The 22227-nt window shown below is 33.1% G+C and overlaps 1 protein-coding gene across 1 annotated transcript in view; it reads left to right on the forward strand.

Moving 5' to 3' along the window:
• DACH2 (dachshund family transcription factor 2) overlaps positions 1-21229 on the forward strand; it is an 804038-nt gene extending 782809 nt beyond the window's left edge. The window contains exons 11-13 of the mRNA XM_045470953.1: positions 4429-4575; positions 6782-6847; positions 18052-21229. Of these exons, the coding sequence (XP_045326909.1) occupies positions 4429-4575; positions 6782-6847; positions 18052-18056 (218 nt within the window). The 3' untranslated portion in view covers positions 18057-21229. The remainder of the gene's footprint in view (positions 1-4428; positions 4576-6781; positions 6848-18051) is intronic.
• The last annotated feature ends 998 nt before the right edge of the window (positions 21230-22227 follow it).

Here is a 22227-nt window from a genome sequence, read left to right on the forward strand (position 1 = left end):
ATGGTTATATAGAGAGGGGGTAATTAGTTCAGCTTGGTGGGGGAGTTAATGGTTAAGGAAGGCTTCCTGACACTGACACTTGAAGCTGAGTCTTGAAGATCAGTAGGATAAGAAAGGGCATGAGAGTGCCTGAGTAATTTGGAGTCTTTAGACAGAGGTATCAGTGAGCATAGGCATGAAGGCAAGAAGTCTCATACAAGGGCAATTATAAACAGTTTGTTATTACTGTGGCTCTGCATTTTATGAAGTGAATGATGGGAGATGATGGAGAAAGATGAGGGTAAAAGCTAGGGCACCTGCGTGGCTCAGTCTGTTAAGTGTCTGATTCTTGATTTTGGCTCAGGTCATGATCTCAGGGTTCGTGGGATCATCCCTACATTGGGTTCTGCACTGACAGTGCAGAGCCTGCTTGAGAGAATCTCTCGTCTCTCTCTCTGCTCCTCCCCTACTCATATGTGTGTGCATTCTCTCTCTCTCTGTCTCTCTCTCTGTCTCTCTCTCTCTCTCAAAATAAATAAATAAACTTAAAAAAATATGAGTGTAGAAGCTAAATTGTGAAGGACATTTTTTAACCATGCAAAAGATTAACTTGGATTTTGTCCTATAGGTGATGGGAAATAGACAAAGATAAGCAAGGGGATGATTTGGTCTGTGTTCAATTAGACCACTTTGGTGTTGGGAATATATTAGAGGGGGCTTGAAGTAAAACTAGAAACAAGGAAAGTATGTAAAAGGAGTTTGCTCTCATCCAGGCAATGATGATGAGGACTGAACTAGGGTAGCATAAGTACGGATGGAGACAAAAGGGAGAGAATGGAGAAATAATGTTCACAAATAGAATTAACTTTTCAACTGTGGGTATCCATTAAATTATACACAGATATGGATAAAGAGACTAGTTTATTCCAAAACCAGAGAAAATTTAAAACTTCAACTCAGCCAATAATCTCCACCTTTTCCTTACATTTACCATAAAATACTAAACAGCAGCAAAAGTGATGATTGTGAATTTCATTCAGTTTCTTCTGTTCTCTACTTACTCTTCTATGGAAGAGTCACAAAGTAATAATTAAATAAAATAGTTAAAGAATGGGAAGGAAAGTCAATGAAAGGGAGAGAAAATCCACATGTAGATAATGCCTCCCTGAACAAGGAAGAATAATTCCAGTTGAATGAAATCCACTTACTTTACACTATACCAAGGTAGTATATTATACTCCAAAAATTTTGCAAGTAATTAAAAACTTACTGTATATTTTACTTAAGGCCTAGGAATAATTATTATTCCAGTTCAACATATAAAGTCAGTCACTGCATTTAAAAAGAATTAAACCTCTTGGGGTGCCTGGATTGTTCAGTTAATTAAGCACCTGACTCTTGATTTGGGCTCAGGTCATGATCTCATGGTCATGATATCGAACCCCACATGGGACTCCATGCTGAGCATGGAGCCTGCTTAAGATTCTCTCTCTCTCCCTCTCACTGCCCATCCCCTGCTCACGTGCTCACTCTCTCTCTCTCTCTCTCTCTCTCTGTGTGTCTCAAAAAAGAAAAAAAAATAACCTCTTTGAAAAATAAATAAAATATGAGGAAAAGAGGCTCAGTTAGAGGAGCAGGTGACACTTGATCTTAGAGTTGTAAGTTCAAGCCTCACATTGGGTGAGGAGTTTACATACATATATACAAATCTTAAAAACAGACGTAAACCTCTTATTATCTTGCCAAAGTCATTAAATACTATTTAGCAAAAGCCAACCTTTCTTTTTAAAGTTTAGAAAAAATCATTTATTTCTGGTATTTGGTATGCAAAATACATTATTATGATTAGCCATCATAAAAACCACATTTTTATTAGGATATTTATTTATACTAAAGAACCTAATAATTGCATCTTAGATATAATAACATTGTCAAATTGACTTATGTGTATCTACTACATAGAGTAAAATTGGCTTGCAACTTTTAGGTATGTGCTCATGACAATTTCTATTTACTAACTTCTCATAGACTCTTAAAAGTCTATCTTTATAATTACTATCATATCTATTGTCTTTTAAAAAGGCATAGGCATGGTAGATGTAATATTCAATATATTATCAAGCATATTCTTAAGTATTTGTATTTTATTAATGTAACATATTATGATATAATAATAATACCACTGCTACTATCATTACTGTCACTATTGCTGCTACTACTACTACTACTGGCTAATACTTATCAACTATCTGCTATGTTCTAGGCATTGTTTTTAACATTTTACATCTAGAACTAACATAATTATATGAAACTACTCTGTTATCCTCATTGATTTAGAAAAAAATATCTACTTCATCTCTATGAAACTCAGTATCCTCATCTATTACAATAGATGAGCTTTAAAATCACGTAAGTTCCTTTCTAGTTCCCTAAATATCTCATACCCAGGATAACTAACTTTTTATGACAAATGGTGAATGCTTGCTTTATCTCAAGTCATATGATTGAAAAGAAAGAGGGGGAGAAATTGATATTATGGTTAAAAATGACAACTGTCCAAGGATATAGAAAGAGTAACTACATAACTATATATATGTATGTATATGTGTATATTTGTAAAACAATTATATATAATAATTGTTTATAATAATTATATATAATAATTATATATATATATATAGTCCTTATTACTATCTTTTTTTCAATTAAAGAAAGTAATAAGACAGAGTTCCAGAAAAATGCTCATAGTAGGTTCTAAATAAATGATAGTCATTATCATTTATTGATATAATTTAAAATGTAATATGTGGTTGCTATGGAATTGTTGAGAGTGGCAGTCAAGAAAAAATTCTTGAGATATTTTATGGTGCAACTTAGTAAGTTTATTTAAGTTGCATGGGACAGGACAATGGGCAGAAATAACTGCACTTTTTGCTGTATTAAGCTGGTGATTATATGCTTAATGCTCAAAGGGAAGGGGTCATGCAGGGAGTATTACATCATAAATGTCTGTCAAATTTCTACTCATAAAACTGCTTTCGTAAGATTTCTCTGGTTATTATCATTCAGATCAATATGAACTGTCAGTGAGATTTACAGGCAGTCATGAGACTCTTTAAGAAGGTAGCACCCAGGGGTGCCTGGGTGGCTCAGTTGGTTAAGCCTTCGATTTTGGCTCAGGTCATGACTTCATGGTTCTGTGAGTTCGAGCCCTGTATCTGGCTCTGTGCTAACAGCCTGAAGCCTGGTTCAGATTTTGTGTCTCCTCCCCCTCTCTGTGCCTCTCCCATGCTCATGTTCTGTCTCTCAATAAATAAAAAAGTTAAAGAAATTTATTTTAAAAAATTTTTAAAAAAAGAATGTAGTATCTAGCACATATGTTAGCATTATTGAAACAATGCAGGCTATAGGTCAGCTTTCTGAGTTAAAGGTGAACATTTTTTTTTGCTTCTATCTCTCATTACTGTAACATTGTTTATACCATATGCAATTATAAATTTTAAGGGAATCAACATATAGCATATTTTTGAACCAATAATTTTACTGGAAGCTAACATTTGTGTTATCAAGGACATTAAGTTATATGTTAATTTGAACAAATCTAGATTGCTGGTTTGAATAATTGGTTGAATACTTTATATGAATTATTATAATTATAATAGTAAACTATTTTTATGTTCAGCCTCACTTAATAATCTTTCATCAAAAATAACAGAAACTATACATCCTCAGCATCATTGTTTCAAGTTTTCCAATTTTGTTTTTACTTCAGACTTATGAATTTTAGACTCACATAAACATAAATTTACCTGGGTAACTGATTCTTTTCAAGGTGCTGGAGGTCATTTATATGAACGACAATGAACTGTGAAATAAATACAATTGAAACTTAAATTAGTATCATAATTAGCTTAATAAAAATATTTAATTATATGTGAGCACTTTTAACATTTCTTAAATGTCATAAAAATTTTAATTTTGTGTAATGCTTCTTGAATGTTTTTCTATCACCACAATGTCAATATCTTAATTTTTAAAAACTGATTCAGAAAGACTGTGAAGGTTGGTATGCTTAGAACCCTGCTGTGAACCAATAATTGCAGGATCCCAATAATTCTATCTAAAAAATTATCAAATATTTAATACTATCATTTAATGCATGTAGTTAGTGAAAGTAGAAAATGATTTTCTACCGATAGTGCCACTGCCATATAAATGTATATGTATTATAAAGCATACACACTGGAAAAGTGAAAGCAAAAATAAGTAAATCACATGATTGAACACTCTGGTTGAGTCTAATGAGAATTGGAGTCCAAAGAAGCTAATCATATGCAGTAAATATCTCTCTCTGTATCTGTATCTATGGTTTATAATACATCAAAATTGGCAACGTATTTTATTTTATTCACCAAAGTTTTGCAAACGATTTAACTTTTCATGTTTTAGCTACCATGCAAAAGCGTCTGAAGAAGGAGAAAAAAGCCAAGAGAAAACTGCAGGAAGCCTTGGAATTTGAATCAAAACGCAGGGAACAAGTGGAACAAGCACTTAAGCAAGCCACTACTAGTGATGGTGACTTGAGGAGGTTGAAAGGTAATGTCTCATTTAAAAAAGATAGAGAGGAAGAAGGAAGGAAGGAAGGAAGTAAAGAAGGAAGAGAAAGAAAGAAAAGAAAAGAAAAAGGAAAGGAAAAGAAAAGAAAAAGGAAAAGAAAGGAAGGAAGGAGGGAGGGAAGGAGGGTGGGAGGAAGGAAGGAAGGAAGGAAGGAAGGAAGGAAGGGGCTTTGCTCAAGAATCATTAAAAAATCCATTTGAGGCTAAGTGCTTTGGGTTATTAATTAAATGTGTCAAAATAATCCCTACTCTGAGAGATACAAATAGTCTAGGAATAACAGGAAATCCTGCTGACTTTTGCAGTAGAAACACTAATATTGATAACATCCTTGCACATAAAATGTAAGTGTTTTACTCTTATGTGGATCCTGAGAAACTTAACAAAAGACCATGGGGGAGGGGAAGGAAAAAAAAGTTAGAAAGGGAGAAAGCCAAACCATAAGAGACTCTTAAAAACTGGAAATAAACTGAGGGTTGATGGGGGGGTGGGAGGGAGGGGAGGGTGGGTGATGGGCATTGAGGAGGGCACCTGTTGGTGCAAACCAATTTGACAATAAATTTCATATTAAAAAATGTAAGTGTTTTAGGTCCATTCATATTAAAATATGCTGATGTTTGGTGTACTCTATTTTAATGAATTATAGGATCTTGATTTCTTTAATGTAGATTGCATCAGTGTTGAGGGTTTAAGGAGGACCTGGTTGAAAAAGAATGCTCTAAGTACATCCTGGAAATTCTGTGAGAAGAGAAGCTTCTGTCATGAAATCTCTTAATTCCAAATTTTTTATTACATTTTCAATTATTAAATCCCACAACATCATTTCATCTCATAGAATATTCAGGTTCTTCTTTAATAGATCATTGACAGCTTGTATGTTTAACTGATATGTTAAATACATAGATGTATATTAACTGATAAATGTGTGTAACAAGTATAAGCCTAAGAATTTTATACATACATGTATACATGCTCTATTCACATGTATAACACACACACAAAACTAAAAGAGTGCTTCAGGGTCCTATACTAAAAATGAATAAAGAATTTTGTACAAACGTCAGTCATATTCTTTCTTTAGAAAAGTTCAATTCCCTTTTTACTGTGACTGTCTTGGATCATGTGCTCACAATCAGTACAAATATAGTGCTAGATTATTTTAGCTCATGCTAACCATGTCTCATTGAGACACAGTAAAGAAAGAGTAAATAATATCTCACACAATGAGGCATCTTAGTGGGAGCCAGCATCCTTGCTTATCAAAGATTTTAAAAGGAACATTTCTTGAATAACAATGGAATATATGTTCTGTGTACTCATTATTATTATTTGAGGCCCTGAACTTGTCATTCTGAAATGGTTTGACATTTTTTTTACATATTTAAGATCCACCCATAAGTAAACTCCATTTAGGTTTAGCTTTTCTATAAAGCTGTATAGTATAAAGTAAAAGTATAAAGGAAAAACAGCTGTTTCTACAGCATGATGGGTACCTTGTATTCAAATCATTTTCTTCTCACATTAATCTTTGATGGCATTGGGTGATATGCTGGCATCTGTTATCACATTACACAAGGGTGTCCAGGAAAATGTATATATACACAAATGCTTCATGGATATGGATAACTTTTAGATAATCACATCTCATATTTAAAATTAAAAATAAAAACCTAACTCTTATTTCTTTCTTGAATTTTTTCAAAAACAATTCATGTGTCCCTTTGCCCTTATAGCCAGTACTGAATAAAGACCACAAACCACAATTTGTGTTTTGGTGTTCAGTACACTTAACATAGAAATAATCTTATTATCTACAGCATTTCACAAATGAAAAATATACCATAAGGAAGGGGCACTTCCACTTATGCAATCTTATTCCACAGCCATGGCATGTTACTTGATAGTCTGAGGGGATTTTTATGGACAGATTATTTTCATGAGAATTATCTCTAGAGAATGAAATAAAAAAGTATTTACTCTATATTTTAAAATATATGCCAAATTGTAGAATTCTGCTACAGTTTATAATCCTCCCTTTTACCACTACAAAGAAATAGACATACAAAAACAAAAACAAAAATGCGTTCCAAGGTCTTGTGTTATCTATAGGACCAAAGTACTAGTTTCACTTTAAATGGAATCAGAAAAAATAGAATTGTGCCTTAATCTTAAATGTCACTTCTTTCAGATACTGGAATTCCAGATATTGAAATAGAAAAAAATGGGACTTCTCATGATAGTACCTCTATTCAAGGTACAGTAAACAGCATACTTCTCTCTATTACTGCCTGATATAAAGTGGGCATGAGTTCCTATATTGATATTCTTTATATAAGTAAAAGAAATAAGTTTAATTCTTACTTTATGGCAGAAGCAGAAGTATTCATGTGTTTTTTGAGATTATATATAGGGACTAATAATTTTACATATACAATGTGAGCAAATTTCTTGTATGTTTAGCTGTTAAAAGGGTGTATATTTATGTGTTAGGCATATTCTAAAAATGCATAAATGTGAATATAATTTACCTTTCTGAAGTGTACAATAGTATAAAAATATCACTACTGTTTGTAAAAAACACAGGTAGAAAAATAATAAACTATCAATATTTTTAAAGTATTCTAGACAACATTTTTTATCAATCTTTAAATTCTGATGCTAAATTTAGATAACTAGAAACTGTCTAAATATGGAAATAAGACTACAACTTGTTACTCATGATTTTCAGGATTCCAATAAATGCTTAGATCCTTTAAAAATTTTTAAATACTTAGTAGTAAGAAAATATATAAAACAAGTCAATATAGATTTTCACTGGAGTGCAAAATTATCTAAAAATAAAAACCGAATTTAACCGCTGGAGTTTTTCCAGTATGATTCTAATGGAGTTTTCTAGCCCTTTGGATGTAGATTCCATTTACTTTCATGTTTAATGTGAAGAAATTTCTCACTCAAATAAAAAAGAAAAGGCATCTCCATGAGAAAATTATTTCTTAACTTCAGAAAGGAAGACAACCATGGATATGTTGCTTGCTAGAGGTTTGACTAATCACTGCCTTTTCACTGTGTAACGAATAGATCTACAAGAAGGCAACAAACTGGATGTGACTGACAAATCCATTTGAGGGTCACCATTTATCTGGCAGCTTCAGGAAATTTAGAAACCTTCATTCATGTAGAGTTGCCCATCATTTTTACAAAATAAAGAATGTCAGAGCTCATGGATCTTCTGGTAATCCCTGATTCTGCTGCAGTTGGGTAGACCTAATAAATACCTTAAGTTTGCTAATTGTGAAAGCATGAATGTTTATTTCATTCAGTGAAACTTTTGCTGTTTCTTATCCCTCTTTTGTTTGCCTGCTTTCTTCCTTTAACTTAAAGGCTGTGTCTATGTGACCAAAGGCAATTTCGATGGGACTCAGTGTTTGTCCAATTTGCCACAGTTAAATTTATGAAGAAAACCCCACTAGTTGTAAGCTACCATTAGCTGAGGTTGCTCCCACATATCAGGGCCAAGGTAGGGTTTAATAAGCCTGAAGCATCTGATGCCTTCTTAATCAGTATAAACCCAGTCTTTAGGGAACATTGAGCTTGATTGTGCCCCCCCTCTTTGAGTGGCATCTAAGGTCAGTTTTGGAACTGGAGGGGGTAAACCAAACATACCATCAGAGGGTTCTATCTTTATTATCTTTTAATCCTATATTTTCAATTAATTGCTGTTTGTTTAATGTATATAATGCCTTTAATTTGCAACAGTAACATCTTTCCCAACTCTGAATTAATACAAGCTTTTGAACTATCCTAAAGTTATTTCATTTCCATGCAACAAAAAACAGATATCTTACTCATGGGAGGTCAATTGGATAATATAAATCAAAAGCCTTCCATTTGGCTCATTTTTTTTTTACTTTAACCAAGTTTGCAAAGGATGGCATTTGCATATTAATTTGTGATTGGGGATAGAACATTTAATATTTATTTTCATTGAGCATACTTTTAAAAGTTCTACTTTTTGCTGGATAAACATGAGTAAATTAGTGTACCTTTAAAAGGGTTAAAGATAGAATTTATTTTAAAGCAATGGAATTAACTTTTATTATATTTTTCTAATTACAGATCAAATTGTCTAATATTTTTGGTTAATATTGTCAATATATGGCAAAGGAAGGTGTGTTAGAAATCACTTATTGAATGTCAACCATTTAGGTTATATTATATAATATTCTTGATAAATGTGATAAAAATGGAAAAGTACACATTCTTATCTCAGCATAGCATTTAAGCACTGTAAATGATAAAGTTCCCATCATCAATTTATGGAAAACTAGAGTGAATGCTTCATGTTAATATGACGGTAGAATCACGATTTAATATCTAAAATAAGTTTATTTTTGAGCAAAAAAAAAATATTAGCCAGGGGAATAGATGCCTGAAAATATTATTAGACCTATCTTAAGGTGCAGTTCACAAAATCAGTCAATTCAAACAATTACCTGTAAATCCTGATAATATTAGTTATTATTTAAAATGCTCAGAATTCAAAAATTACTTTTATATGTATATATGAACTTCAGAAAATGTGTAACACCTGGAAAACAGAAAATACAAACTTAGCCATTATTTTTTCATTCTTGCTAATAGTTTTGCTCTTGTGTGTCATAGTTTTTATCTTTTGTGACTTACTTTGATACTGACTTCATCTTTCCATTTCTCTCAATTACCCATTTTTTACCTTGGAAGATTATTTCCTAATATTGCTTATGAGGGTCAATTCATGCATGCCAATCAAATTCCATTTACAAAACTCATCTTTATCACAGCAAAGAATACCAACATCAGTGAAGTCTTTTCTCTTTCTATTGTCAATAGCTCTGCTGGATAGAAATATATCAATCACCTAGTGCTCTCACTTGAAATTAAATTAGTTCCAAAGGGATAGATCCTCAAGAGAGTTTAAAGAGGAGTTGGAAGAATGTTAGTTGGTCATCTTTAAAAGTAATACAGTCTTATACAGTTTTATGATAATTTTCACATAAAATTTAGTACAAAGATACTTTACAGTAAGTTTCTTATATGTATTCTAAATCTCTTTAGCTTAGTTATTTCATGTCTTTTATGCCTTGAATGTTGGTTGACAGACAAGGTATCTATGCATAAACCACCTTCTGATATAAGGATTTCTGTATACCTTATTTTAGCAGTCTATTACAGCAGCTTCTTCTGAATATTTTAAGGTGATCAAACAATGAATACATACTCATTCTGATGGCTCTGTCCACTATTGCTGGAGGTGAAGGATTCGGTGGAACATATAAACTAACATTCTCCCACCCAGATTCCCATAACTCAGTTGAGGGCTTATAACAGTACATTAACCATCTTATCAACCAATCTCTGTTTCACATAAAATAAACATACGGGTATCATTAAATGCACCTTCAGATCAATGATTTTTGCAAATGACATTCAAGTACCGTTTGTGTAGTGCATTTTTGCTGATAAAAACAAAATAGCACAACTACAAATGCACTGATAAAAACTAAGACTGAACAGCAGTACCATTAACTAACAAAGTAATATTTTCTCTTTCCTGTGTTGTGCCATTTAGTTATTAACCTATTGGAAATCTAGTTATATAATCATTTTACTCCCTAGTCAAACTTCATAGTTTTTTCAAGCTTAGCACTGACAAGTGATTTCATTACATTTGATTACCCGCACCCAGATTGACTTAACTTCACTTGGAGACCTAAAAGCCCTCTCAGTTTCTCAGATTCCATATTTGCACATTATAGCAACAGCTCCTTTAATTAATTAGCATGAACAGCAGTAATATGAACTGCTGAACAAAAAATAACAGCATTTTATGATCACAGGGAGACTTCCCCTTTTTCATGTTTATACCTTAGTTAACTTTTGTATGACTGTATTTCATTGTTAGGGGCTACTGGTGCAGTTGACAGTGCATGTTTCTTGAATTTTTGAGAATTGACACCATCATCTTAATAATAACAGATAAAGCAAATCCAGGATATGAAGCTCTTAAGTTTTAGAAAAAAAACATAACAGACTTCATGAACTGACTTTCTAGTAATAAAAGAAAATCATAAAAAAAAAGTTTAAGGGAGATAGCATCGTAAAGTGCAAGAGCACAGTGACACATTACTTCTGTCTCTGTCATTGTATTTGTTTCGGGGAAAGAAAACAAACTAGCAACTGCTTTTCCAAGAGGAATATTAATCTCTGTGAATAATTTTTACATTTGCTTTTTTCTTGCCTACATGTTTGACACACCAGAAGTAGATATTACGTGCAACCTACATGTAAAAAGTAAACCCAAATTTGATGCAAAAAATAAATGTACTAAAAATTTTTCCCTGCTGAACCATTTTTGTTCAAAAAATGTGAAAGCTTAGTCAGAGAATATACACTAACCATTGTAAAATACAAAATGCATGATCTCATCCATACAGCTCTTGGTGAAGATGCCGCTGAAGAATTAAAAGCAAGGTAACTGAAGTGTCATTTGACTCTAAAAGCAGCAGACACAATTTTAACACTTCTTTGCTAAAAATACCCTTATTATATCTTACAGTGTAATTTAATATATATTCATAATGTAAAAATTTGAATATATACTTATACTATGAAATACATATGAATATGTATATTCTCATCTACTCTCTCAAAATCCATTTGAGCAATGTCTGGCCTTCCTTGACCTTTGAAACTTCCTTATATTCTCTCTTTCCTGCTCATTTGGTAACCTAGAATAACATTTCTCCAATGAGCTTAAGGTAGAATGCCAATATTTACTGAAAACAATTACACTTGGGCTAAGATTGTCATTTCAGAATTTTGTATAATAGCATAGAAAGTGATGATAGGAGCAAGTAAGGAGACTGGAAAAGATAAATCAAATATATTACTTGCCATGTATATGATATGACAAGAAAAACTAAAGGGAGAGAAGGTAGAATTTCTCTATAGGCTTTTCTACTAACTCCCACCATATTGTGCTCTACATCTTTCTCTTGGGGTTCCATAGACTACTTCCTGCCCTATCCTCATCAATCATTAATTGTCCTCCCCTTTTATGTCTTGTACTATGTTGTAAGGTATACATAGGCACTTTAATATTCCCATTTTAAAGTGGAAATGTTCTTTTGTAAAGTGTCTAGAGTGTCAGAGATTCGAAAGATTGTGGTGAGTGGGTCTTCTTTCCTCTTAAATGCTTCATTTGAGAGTAAGAGCTTTTTTACTACTCAGAGAAACATTACTACAACTGCCAATATAGAGTGAAAAAAAATTAGCACACACCCCACAGAGAAGGTTTGAGTAACTTTCTCTAAAGCAGCAGCAAGTATTTATTTCTCTCTCATTTCCTTCATCCTTCACCGGATTTTTTATCTTGATTAGTAGTACATCCCAGTCCATATTATACGTTTTTCTATGAAATACCTGTCAGATAACACACATTATCCTTTTAGTTCTTTCTTAGGAGGATGTAAAGACCTTACATGACTTGATAATTTAGGGCTTGGATGTCAAGGGATGGCTTGCACCACCTACTATTGCATTGTTATCAGAATATTTGCAATGACTGAATGGATGCCACACTAATGATGATGATAACAAAATCTCATCTACAGATCTAAGACTTAAAATTCCAGTTAATCTCACACAATACATGAAATTGTAGTTGTAGTGATAACAAGATAGTGGGAATTGCAAGGTAAAAAAGGTTGCTCTGCTACTCAGCATTTTGGAAGTCTATAGAACTAATTCATCAATCAGCAGGTCTTTCTGCCTATAATCTAGGAAGGGTTAACTCAATTCTGATAACTACCTAACTAGTTTATGCTCCATCCTCTGTACTTATGCAATACATTTTTAAGCATAAAATTCAATCCATCTGGGGGGGGCAGGGTGGTCCTGGGTGGCTCAGTCGGTTAAGTGGCTGACTCTTGATTTCAGTTCAGGTCCTGATCTCATGGTTTCATTAGTTCGAGCCCTGCATGGTGTTCTGTGCTGACAGTGTGGAGCCTGCTTGGGATTCTCTGTCTTCCTCTCTCTCTCTGCCCCTCCCCCGCTTGTTCTCTCTCTCTCTCTCTCTCTCTCAAAAATAAATAAATAAGGTAAAAAAATTTCATTCCATCCCACCCCAAACCCAGATACACCTGTGGAAAATTCCAAGGGAAAACCTTTCTCTGAAAGGTGTGAAAACTTTCTCAGTTTCACATTTGTGTTTTAATTAAAAACATACATAGAATTTTCATACAAGCCTGTATTAATATGTCATTGTTGTCACACCACTTTTTTTAAAAGTAGAATAAAATGAAAAAAAAGCAGAATTATGTTGCAGCCACATAAATGTATGGTGGTTCTACGCCAACATGCTTATTTGATAACCCTAAAAATGGAATAGTGAAAAAAAAAGAAAGGTAAGATCTAGTATTTGTATAGCCTGGTGAACTTTGTGCCATTCTTTTCTTTTTTGGGGATCCAGTGGGGGAGGGCTTAATTTAAGAAAACAACTTATTAGGTGACTTAACTGAAACTTCCAGGGATAGATTCAGGTATGGCTGGATCCAGGAATTCAAATAATATATACATTCAAGATGTTTCCCTTCCCAGTTCCCTCGTCTCCCTTCCCTTTGAAAACTTTGGGTTTTATTTAGACTTGGCTAAGTTTATCTGTTCCATTGTTCAAAATGTGGCAAGCCTAGGCTTAGTAACAATTCCATCAGAAAGAGGATTTTGTCTTTGTGACATTTTTAACACACACATTCTCTACCAGGATTATCCTTGTGTGATAAATAATAAAGGTATGATTAACTCCATTTTATAAGTAGGGAAATAGCCTAGGAAAAGCTAATTAGCTTTCTATTGATAATGGGTTCTAAAACACAGCAATCTTAACTCTCTCACTCATTATTTTCATTATCAATTCAAATTGATATTATCACTTTCAGCCTATACTGTAAAAATCTCTCATAGTCAGCTAACTAGGATATATATCTTAACTGTAATATTATCCTATGCAAAACAATGCAGCAGGATCTAGATGGAAGAAGGCTTCTCTCATTTGTAGTTACTTAACCAAAATAGTCTAAAACCAACTATAATTAAATAATCACTTCTACCTTAAAACTGCAGAGATTGAGGTAGTACTTATAAAAATTACACAAATACCATATAGCTCCCTTTTCTATTTATAACTGTATAGGGAAGCTGAAGTAGAAATAGAAAATTTTCAATTTGTGGCAAAACTTACATCATCCTATCAGAACAAGACCCTAGCACATCCTCTATTATGTGACTTTAGGCCAGATTCTTTACCATGGGCCATTAGCATAAAGTTTTATTTGTTCACCATAGGGAACTGCTTTCTCATTTATAATAGCCATATAACAATCAACTTTTGAAATTAAAGTGACTTCAAAGAGAAACATTCTTTAGAATGTTATACAGACCTCCTTGGAGTCCCCTAATTTGATGACCCCCACAGTTTATAATTCACTTGTTTAATGTTTGAAAATTAACATTAGTAACATTCTGCATACTGAAACTGGAATCTACTTTACCTCAATAATGCAAATAGGTATTTGGACAACATTTTCACCAATTTCTCTTTTAAGAAAACAGCATTTTTAAAGCATTCCTTCACTATTTCCCTATTGCACCATAAATGTTTAAGTCTTCTTACTTTCTTTAAAAAAGTTACAAATGGGGGCTGCTGGGTGGCTCAGTCAGTTAAGCATCACACTCTTGACCTCAGCTCAGGTCATGATCTTGGCACAGGTCATGATCTCACAGTTGTAAGAATCGAGCCCCTCATCAGGCTCTGTGCTGACAGCACAGAGTATGCTTGGAATTCTGTGTACCTCCCCTGCTTTCTCTCTCTCTCTCTCTCTCTCTGTCTGTCTGTCTCTCTCTCAACAAATAAATTTTAAAAAATACAAATGGATATCATGTTGATCTCAGCATTGGTGAGTAACCATTTAAAATGAGTGAGGCAAAACCTGCAACTCAAATCTTACAATATCCTGCTAACTGTATATCAACCCTCTATGGGAAATGTTGGATGTGGTCATTTTTAATGTTGTTCAAGTAAACATTAATGTCTTCCCATTACTTTCATTTTCATTTTCCTCCATATTTTGAGTGCACATTTTAATTCCTTTGAAATGAGGGATTTCTAGTGTTTTTCTATTAGTTTAACATACAAAAGGAATACTTAAAAGTTATAAAAGAAGAACTTAATTGTACTCTTACTTTTCCTATTTTTAGAGAGAGAGAGCATGAGCAGGGGGAAGGGATAGAGGGAGAGAAAGAACCGATCTCCCAACTATGAGATCATGACCTGAGCTGAAATCAAGACTTGGGTGCTTAACCGACTGAGCCATCCAGGTGCCCCTTAATTGTACTTTTAAGTATTACATTAAAATATCTGCAATATGCATCCTAAACAAAACTCAAATAAATTTGACCTTTACAAAACATTTTTACCTTATTTACTTATGAAAGGTGGGTGATATAATTAATTTTAGATTTTTAGAGGAATGACATAGAAACATAAACAACTTACCACTTTTCATCATGGAATTATCTATAATAAGTAGTGAAAGAATCTGGAATTCCACAAGTGAAACAAGTGCTTAGAATGACTTAGTATGTTTCCTAACAATCAATGTTCCATAGATACTAGTTTTTATTTATTCTTTTTTTCTTTTTGTTTCTCTTCTCTGCAGGAAAGTAGAATTTAAGTACATCTAGATCTTAGTCTGGCTCAACAGTTGCAGGTCTGTGTACTGGACACATGTGATTTTATTGACATTTTATAACTGGTCTGTGGGAGACACAATGAAGTAGTAGGAAGAGCACTAGTCTAGTAGTCAGAATTATTTACTCTCTAACTCGGTTACTAACCTTGAAGAGTCATTCAACCTCTCTCTGCCTTAATTTTAGTAAAATATTAATTATATTTGCCTAATCATCCTCATCAGAAAGTTAGATCCATACTTGTCAGAAAGTATGACAAATACAAGATATCATTATTACTATGCCCTATAAAATATATATGAAGTTATTATTTGTGTTTCCATGTGTAGATTTTAGTAAGAGTGAAATATTCAGCATAAAGCTGATGTGTAAAACTTGCTTTAAAACATTCTCTTCAGTATATAGTTATGGCCAATATATTTTTATAATTTATCCTCATATTAGAATAACCATATATTGAACACCAAGTACTGTGCCTTATGTAGCAGGTGCTTAATAAAAAAAATGAATAAATGAGTTAATATTTGAATGAATGAAATAAATCACCTTTTAAGGTTGGTCTTACAAGGACTAGAAATTAAATAAAGGGGAAAAAGGTATATTAAAGAATTAATTTAAAAAACAAAGTTAAAAGTGAGCAAGAGAGGTTGAAATTCCACTGTGTGTAAGAAAAGACAGCCTATACTGATCTTTGTTTTGATTTAAGCATATATCAGAAATTTGGGGGGGGGGGCTAATAAAGCCAAGTGGTTACTATTTTCAAGAAACTTCCATTTTTTAAAATACCACATTATAAAATCAACACCAGATACTGCTAAAGATGACTCTAAAGCAATGCTTTCTCTAGACAAAAAGTAATAAAATGTTGTACTATTTTATTATCTTCCCATGTCTTACATTAGTGTACTTTCCCTACTTTCAGATTAGTAGCTCTGTATTTTTACTACTGTACTAATGACAAACTTGACCCTAAACTATTATCACTTATTTGATTTGGGAATGCCACATTCTGAACAAATTTCCACAATTTAAGTAGATCTCATACAATTAATTGAATATTTAATTTGGGTTGAACCTAAGACTGAAGTGGAACATTAACCAGCACAGTGTTTTATCTCTCTCTTATTCAGGTTTGGAAAACATGGCCTTTCAGATGTGACCTTATTTAGTGCCAAATAATATAGTGCCCATTAATTAAACAACTTAAATAAAACATGAAACTAAATACTTAGTTGGAGAAATCATTTATAAAACATTGCCATTAATTCATGAATAATGTAGCTACCCCAGGGGCACCTGGGTGGCTCAGTCGGTTAAGCAGCCAACTCTTGATCTTCGCTCATGTCATGATCTCACAGTTCATGAGATTGAGCCCTATGTCAGGCTCTGTGCTGACAACACAGAGCCTGTTTAGGATTCTGTCTCTCCCTCTCTGTCCCTGCCCCTCCCTCACTCATGCCCGTGTGCACTCTCTCTTTCTCAAAATAAATAAACTTAAAAAAAGAAAAAAATAAGGTAACTACCCCAAAAATAAATGTTTCATAGCCCAAAGTATGCCTATGATGAAGCCTATCAGTTCTTAAGAAAATCCCATGTTTTTTTTTAAGTTTTTATTTAAATTCCAGTTAGTTAATAATACACTGTATAATATTAGTTTCAGGTATACAATTTAGTGATTCAACAATTACATTCAACACCTGGTGCTCATCACAAGTTCACTCCTTAATCCCATTGTTTATATGAGTGACTAAGTGGTGAGGAAACACTTGGAAGAAAACATGAACCCTGGGTAAGAAAAATATTTTTTTCTCTAAACATAAATTCAATATTCAAAAACATAATAGACTCATTTCTTGGTTTTCATCTTTGCTTCCTGAAAATATAGGCTTCCAGTTATGGAATGAATGAGTCACAAGAATAAAAGGCACAGAAAAAAGAATACAGTCAATGATATTGTAATAGCCTTGTATGGTGACAGATGGTAGCTACACTTGTGGTGAGCATAGCACAATATATAAAGATGTTGAATCACTATGTTTTACACCTGAAGCTACTGTAACATTGTGTGCCAACTATACTCAAATAAAAAAATTAAATAAATACACAATGAGAAGTTACTTATAAATAACCATCTGTCAGGGAAGGAAATCTCATGAAATTGCAATTATTAGTAAAGATTTTGGCACAGAGAAAATGGTGTGGATCTATATTCACATTTTATATTATAAAGGGGGGAAAACCTTTCTAAATGCCTTGCTTATTAAGCTAGTAATTCATTTCACTGCAGGTTGTAAAGATGTAGCACATGCACAAGGGGCTCATAAGGATATTTTAGAGTTAGGAAATATAATTTATACTATTTTTATATTGTCAATATCACCTGTAGAGAATACGATTAAACTTTACACTACTGTAAATCTACAGTTTTGCTGACCTTTGTGTAATTTTGTTTTTAATAGAATGAAACTCACATGAATGAATATATGTTTAAGGGATAAGCCTAATAAAATAATAGATTTATTGCACAGAGATTTATTAAATTCTTGAACATATATAGCACAAAAAAATACTGTAAAGCCAGTTTGTGGTTTTCAGTGAAGTTCATTGAATAGATTTTAGGTTTTCTTTGTTGTAATGAAATTTTGACCAGGTCTTATTGTTTTTTCTGTGCAGCCTGAACACTGATGACGGAACTCCAACTGATCATAAGCACGAATAGAGTGCTGTAAAAGTTACCTGCTTATCTAGTGCTGTAATTCTTTAGAATTAATACTCAAATTCTTAAAATATGGAACCTTCAATTACTATTTGTTCATTACTGATAAATAGAACCTTGCACGTACAGGAAAAATGTGCTAGAGAACGGGCTTCACAAGTTTTTAAGGAATAATCATAATGATGATAGAACATGATACTTTACACTTCTATAATCCCTTTTTTCCATGGAGCTCATAGTGCTTCATAAACGTTATCACAGTAATCCACACAGCATCCTAGTGGGGTAAGTAGGTGCTAGAATTTTTAAGACAGAGAAAATGCTATTTCTAAATGGTGTGACAGAAATTTAAATGTAGACCCACTTAAGCTGTCATTACTATGAAATAGCTTTATATTTGCCTGACCTGGGATTTAATAGGAAGTATGTGAGGAGATAACGCACTTGTGCAAATGACCAATATTTGTTATCACTGCTTTGGAGCTCACTTTTCTAAAAAAAAAAAAAAAACAGAAACAAACAAACAAAAAGCACGTTACCTGTAGTGTTCTCCAAGGGAATATAGACAGATCTAGTTTGTAGATTTTACCATACCTAGTTCTTCCTTTGATCTGTTAATGTAAAGCAAGTCATTTAATCTCTACTAGCACATTCATTATTTGTAAAGAAGGCAATAATAAAAAATATAGCCAAGCTACTAAAAATACCCCTTTTATTCTTTTCTACTTTCCTCCTATCTCCAATCCTGCTTCCTCTTTATTAAGTAATCAACAACTAACCAGACTGAAAAATGTATAGACATAAGAAAGGAAAAAGGCAGACATGATGGATCGGTAACATCATTATTTTCCGTTGTTCACCTCCTGATCTAGATATGACCAGATGCCTAAGATGTTCCAGTAATTAGAACCAAATGGGTCATTTGTCTAAATTGTCCAGGAAATTCCCTCAAATATTTTTAACCATTTACTTAATGGAGACATGACTAAAGTCCTGTCATCATCATGGTGGCAATACCTGTCATCATTACGTTCATGCCTCTTAAGAATCTAATAAAGCAGTATTCCAATGTGTTAAGTGGCATCTAGTGATCAAAAATTTTTAATGTCTCATCCTATAATGCCCTCCTTACACCAAACAAAATATAATCTGTTATGTTATTTTTACAACTGCCTAGAATTAAATTCTGATGTGACAAAAGCACCACTTTTATGTAAAAGGCCAATTCTGTTTTTAATCCATTCTCCAATAATCAGTTCCCTGTGGAAGTACATGCAATTTCTGCTGTAATGACCACCTACTCTACACATTTTAAAATGTTACATTAATTAATATTAATGTGACATTTCAGTCATTCCATACTCCGAAAAAATTTCTTCTAAGACACAGGAATTTGGCTTCTTGTGCTCTTGATAGACTGTAGAAGGTCTACTTGTGTAGAGTAGGTGTGCTATTTTAACCTAATTCAGTGAAATAAGATCAGAAATAAGTCATGGACAGAGGCAAATAAAATTTTTAAAACTTGTTTTAATATCAAATATCTGAATTGAATAACAAAAAGGTATGACTAAAAATATAACATCCAGAAATGTCTCATTATTTGATAGTCAAACAGCATAAAAACAAACTAGTGTCTTTTTACAAATAGATATGTTTAATTCATTTTGATTGAACTATAAGAAATCCTCATATGTTTTGTTCTAGTCCTTTCCCACATATTTGCCTTTTTTGTAACACCTGATTTTAGCTTTTTCCTTTCATAAGTTTAAGATGTATGACACAGAAGGCCAATCTCACACTTTCTGAGTTTGTAACAACTTGGTGTGGCCTTTTAAACATAACTGATCAGCAGAAGCTCATATTCAGACTCTTGTGCCATGGTGCATGTCCATGTCAGGCAGTGCTGTACTAAGGGAAGGACTATATGGGCCAATTTTTTAATGGTCACGTTTGTGTATATCACATTCACCCTTTTACTTATCTGGTAAATCTTAATGGAATAAACTGTGTCAGCTCTTCCCAAATGTCATTGTGTATCACTCCTTATAAATTTCCAATCTCCATAACATTCCTCTAGAGAGGTTTTGTTGGTTGCTTTTCCTGATCTTTAATCTTATTTATATCTAGGGTGCATATTATAGCATTTCTTTTGGAAGCCAAGTACAAATCCTGTTAAAAACATGAGACATTTAATTACTAATTAGCTGTTTCCTGTTCCTAATGAAGTGAGCATGCTGGGTTTGGATTGAAATTCAGCTTTTGCTCTCCTCTATTTATGGTTCCAGATGTTTTCTTTTATCTAGGAGTTTACTTTGACAGCTACTACTAAATGATAAATCACTCATTATAGCTAAAATGTATTTTGAAATTGAAATTTGGCAAACTTTGAGATTGTTCCAAAGGTCAGTGTCAGTTAGCAGGTCAATTTTGGCTTTTTCCTGATGATCACTCAGTATTGGTATATGTAAAACAATAACAGAATCCGTGTCAGCATTATACAGCATGCCGCACAAGAATCTATTTTGATACTCTCCTCCAAATTAGGAGAAAAATTTTACTGCTATGAAATCTTAATTTATTGTATTCTGGGTAGAAAAACATTGATTCATATTAATACTGTCTTCTTCTTGTTAGCTTAGTTTTTCTTTGGATTTGAGCTGCTGTGGAAATAGTTCCTGATAGGCCTTGTAAACCAGCACTTTTAATGAAGGTTGTGGGCAGATATGTTTGTCTGTTTTTATAAAGGCAGTCATTAAACATAATAAAGAAAAGAGGTTTTTAAGAAACCATTTTTCTAAAGGGTAAATGGTGATTGCTTTTTACCATTTGTTACTGGGTTTATGGACCTTTTCTATAAAATATTATTTTGTTTTGCCATTGCTTTCATGTTTGTAATGTTCACAATTTATATTGCATGATTTAAGCTTTAGCTACAGTGTATAAAATTGAATCCTGATAAAATGACCGTTTTCCACTTGAGGCTGAAGAGCTTTCCTTTGACCTTTAAGCTGTGTGTACAGAAGATGAGGTAGAATGGAAAATTGAGCAGGTATCTGGTGAATTTTATCAAATATCTGTGCTCAGATGCCACAAAGCTATCTAAGCAATTCTCCAGGCTGACAGACTACTTAACAATTCCCCCAAATTCAACCTACTTTTCTTCTGGTCCTAGGATAAACAGGTGAATTCCACAGACTCTTTGGCAAAATATCTGGCTGCCGTTTAATGAAGTTTGACCCTCTAGATCATCTAACACAGACTTTTATTATTCTCTTACCTTATCATACCTTTATTTTTGGTTCTGAGGTATTATCCAGAAAATTCCAGCGACTCACCACAATACCTCTATAGAGAAAGAATAAATATTTTAAATATTTTATACACAAGGCATAAAAAGGGTATATTTTCCTCCTGGCAATGCTAAACTTTGACTAGACTGAATTAATATTTTAGACTAGAAATATCAGTCCAACAATGATAATGTACTCTCTTTTATGTGTGAAGTTGATACATTTGACTCACAAACACAGACTTTAGGTGTTTCTTAAGCATGGGTGATGGATTTGTACATCCATACTTTCTTTCCTGATTCTTCTTTTGTGACAAAAGGTGAATTGTTATGAGGTAGCTGGATAGAGACTCAGCCCATAAGCCATGGCTATGGAAGAGAGCAAGGTTACACAAAAAGAGGTAGAATTGCTGTTTGAAAATTGTTTCCAAGTATAATTTTTATCCACAGAAACAAATATGGATGGTATGGATTCTTATGATTGTCAACATTTAAGTAGATACTGGTTTGACCAAACACGTGGTTAAATTGATACTCATAATTAGTCTGCCTTCATGCAGTATACACAGTTTCAGGGTTAAGCTGAGGAGGGGAAGTTATAAATGTACAATGCTATCATTACCTTAGATGATAACCATACACTCCTTCTTCCTTGTTGTGGTAAACCATAGGGATCTCAAACATACCATTATGTACAAAAAGCAAAATTAATGTGGATTACTATAAACATCACGGTTTATGAAATTAGTCTTATCAGTCTTCAAGGTCTTCAGTGCTGTGGAAAGTGGAGACACTATAGCAAAAAACTTGAAAGATCTTTAAAAACTGACACTTTACCTATAGA

This window comes from Leopardus geoffroyi, chromosome X, assembly GCF_018350155.1.
Source record: "Leopardus geoffroyi isolate Oge1 chromosome X, O.geoffroyi_Oge1_pat1.0, whole genome shotgun sequence".
Lineage (NCBI taxonomy): Eukaryota > Metazoa > Chordata > Mammalia > Carnivora > Felidae > Leopardus > Leopardus geoffroyi.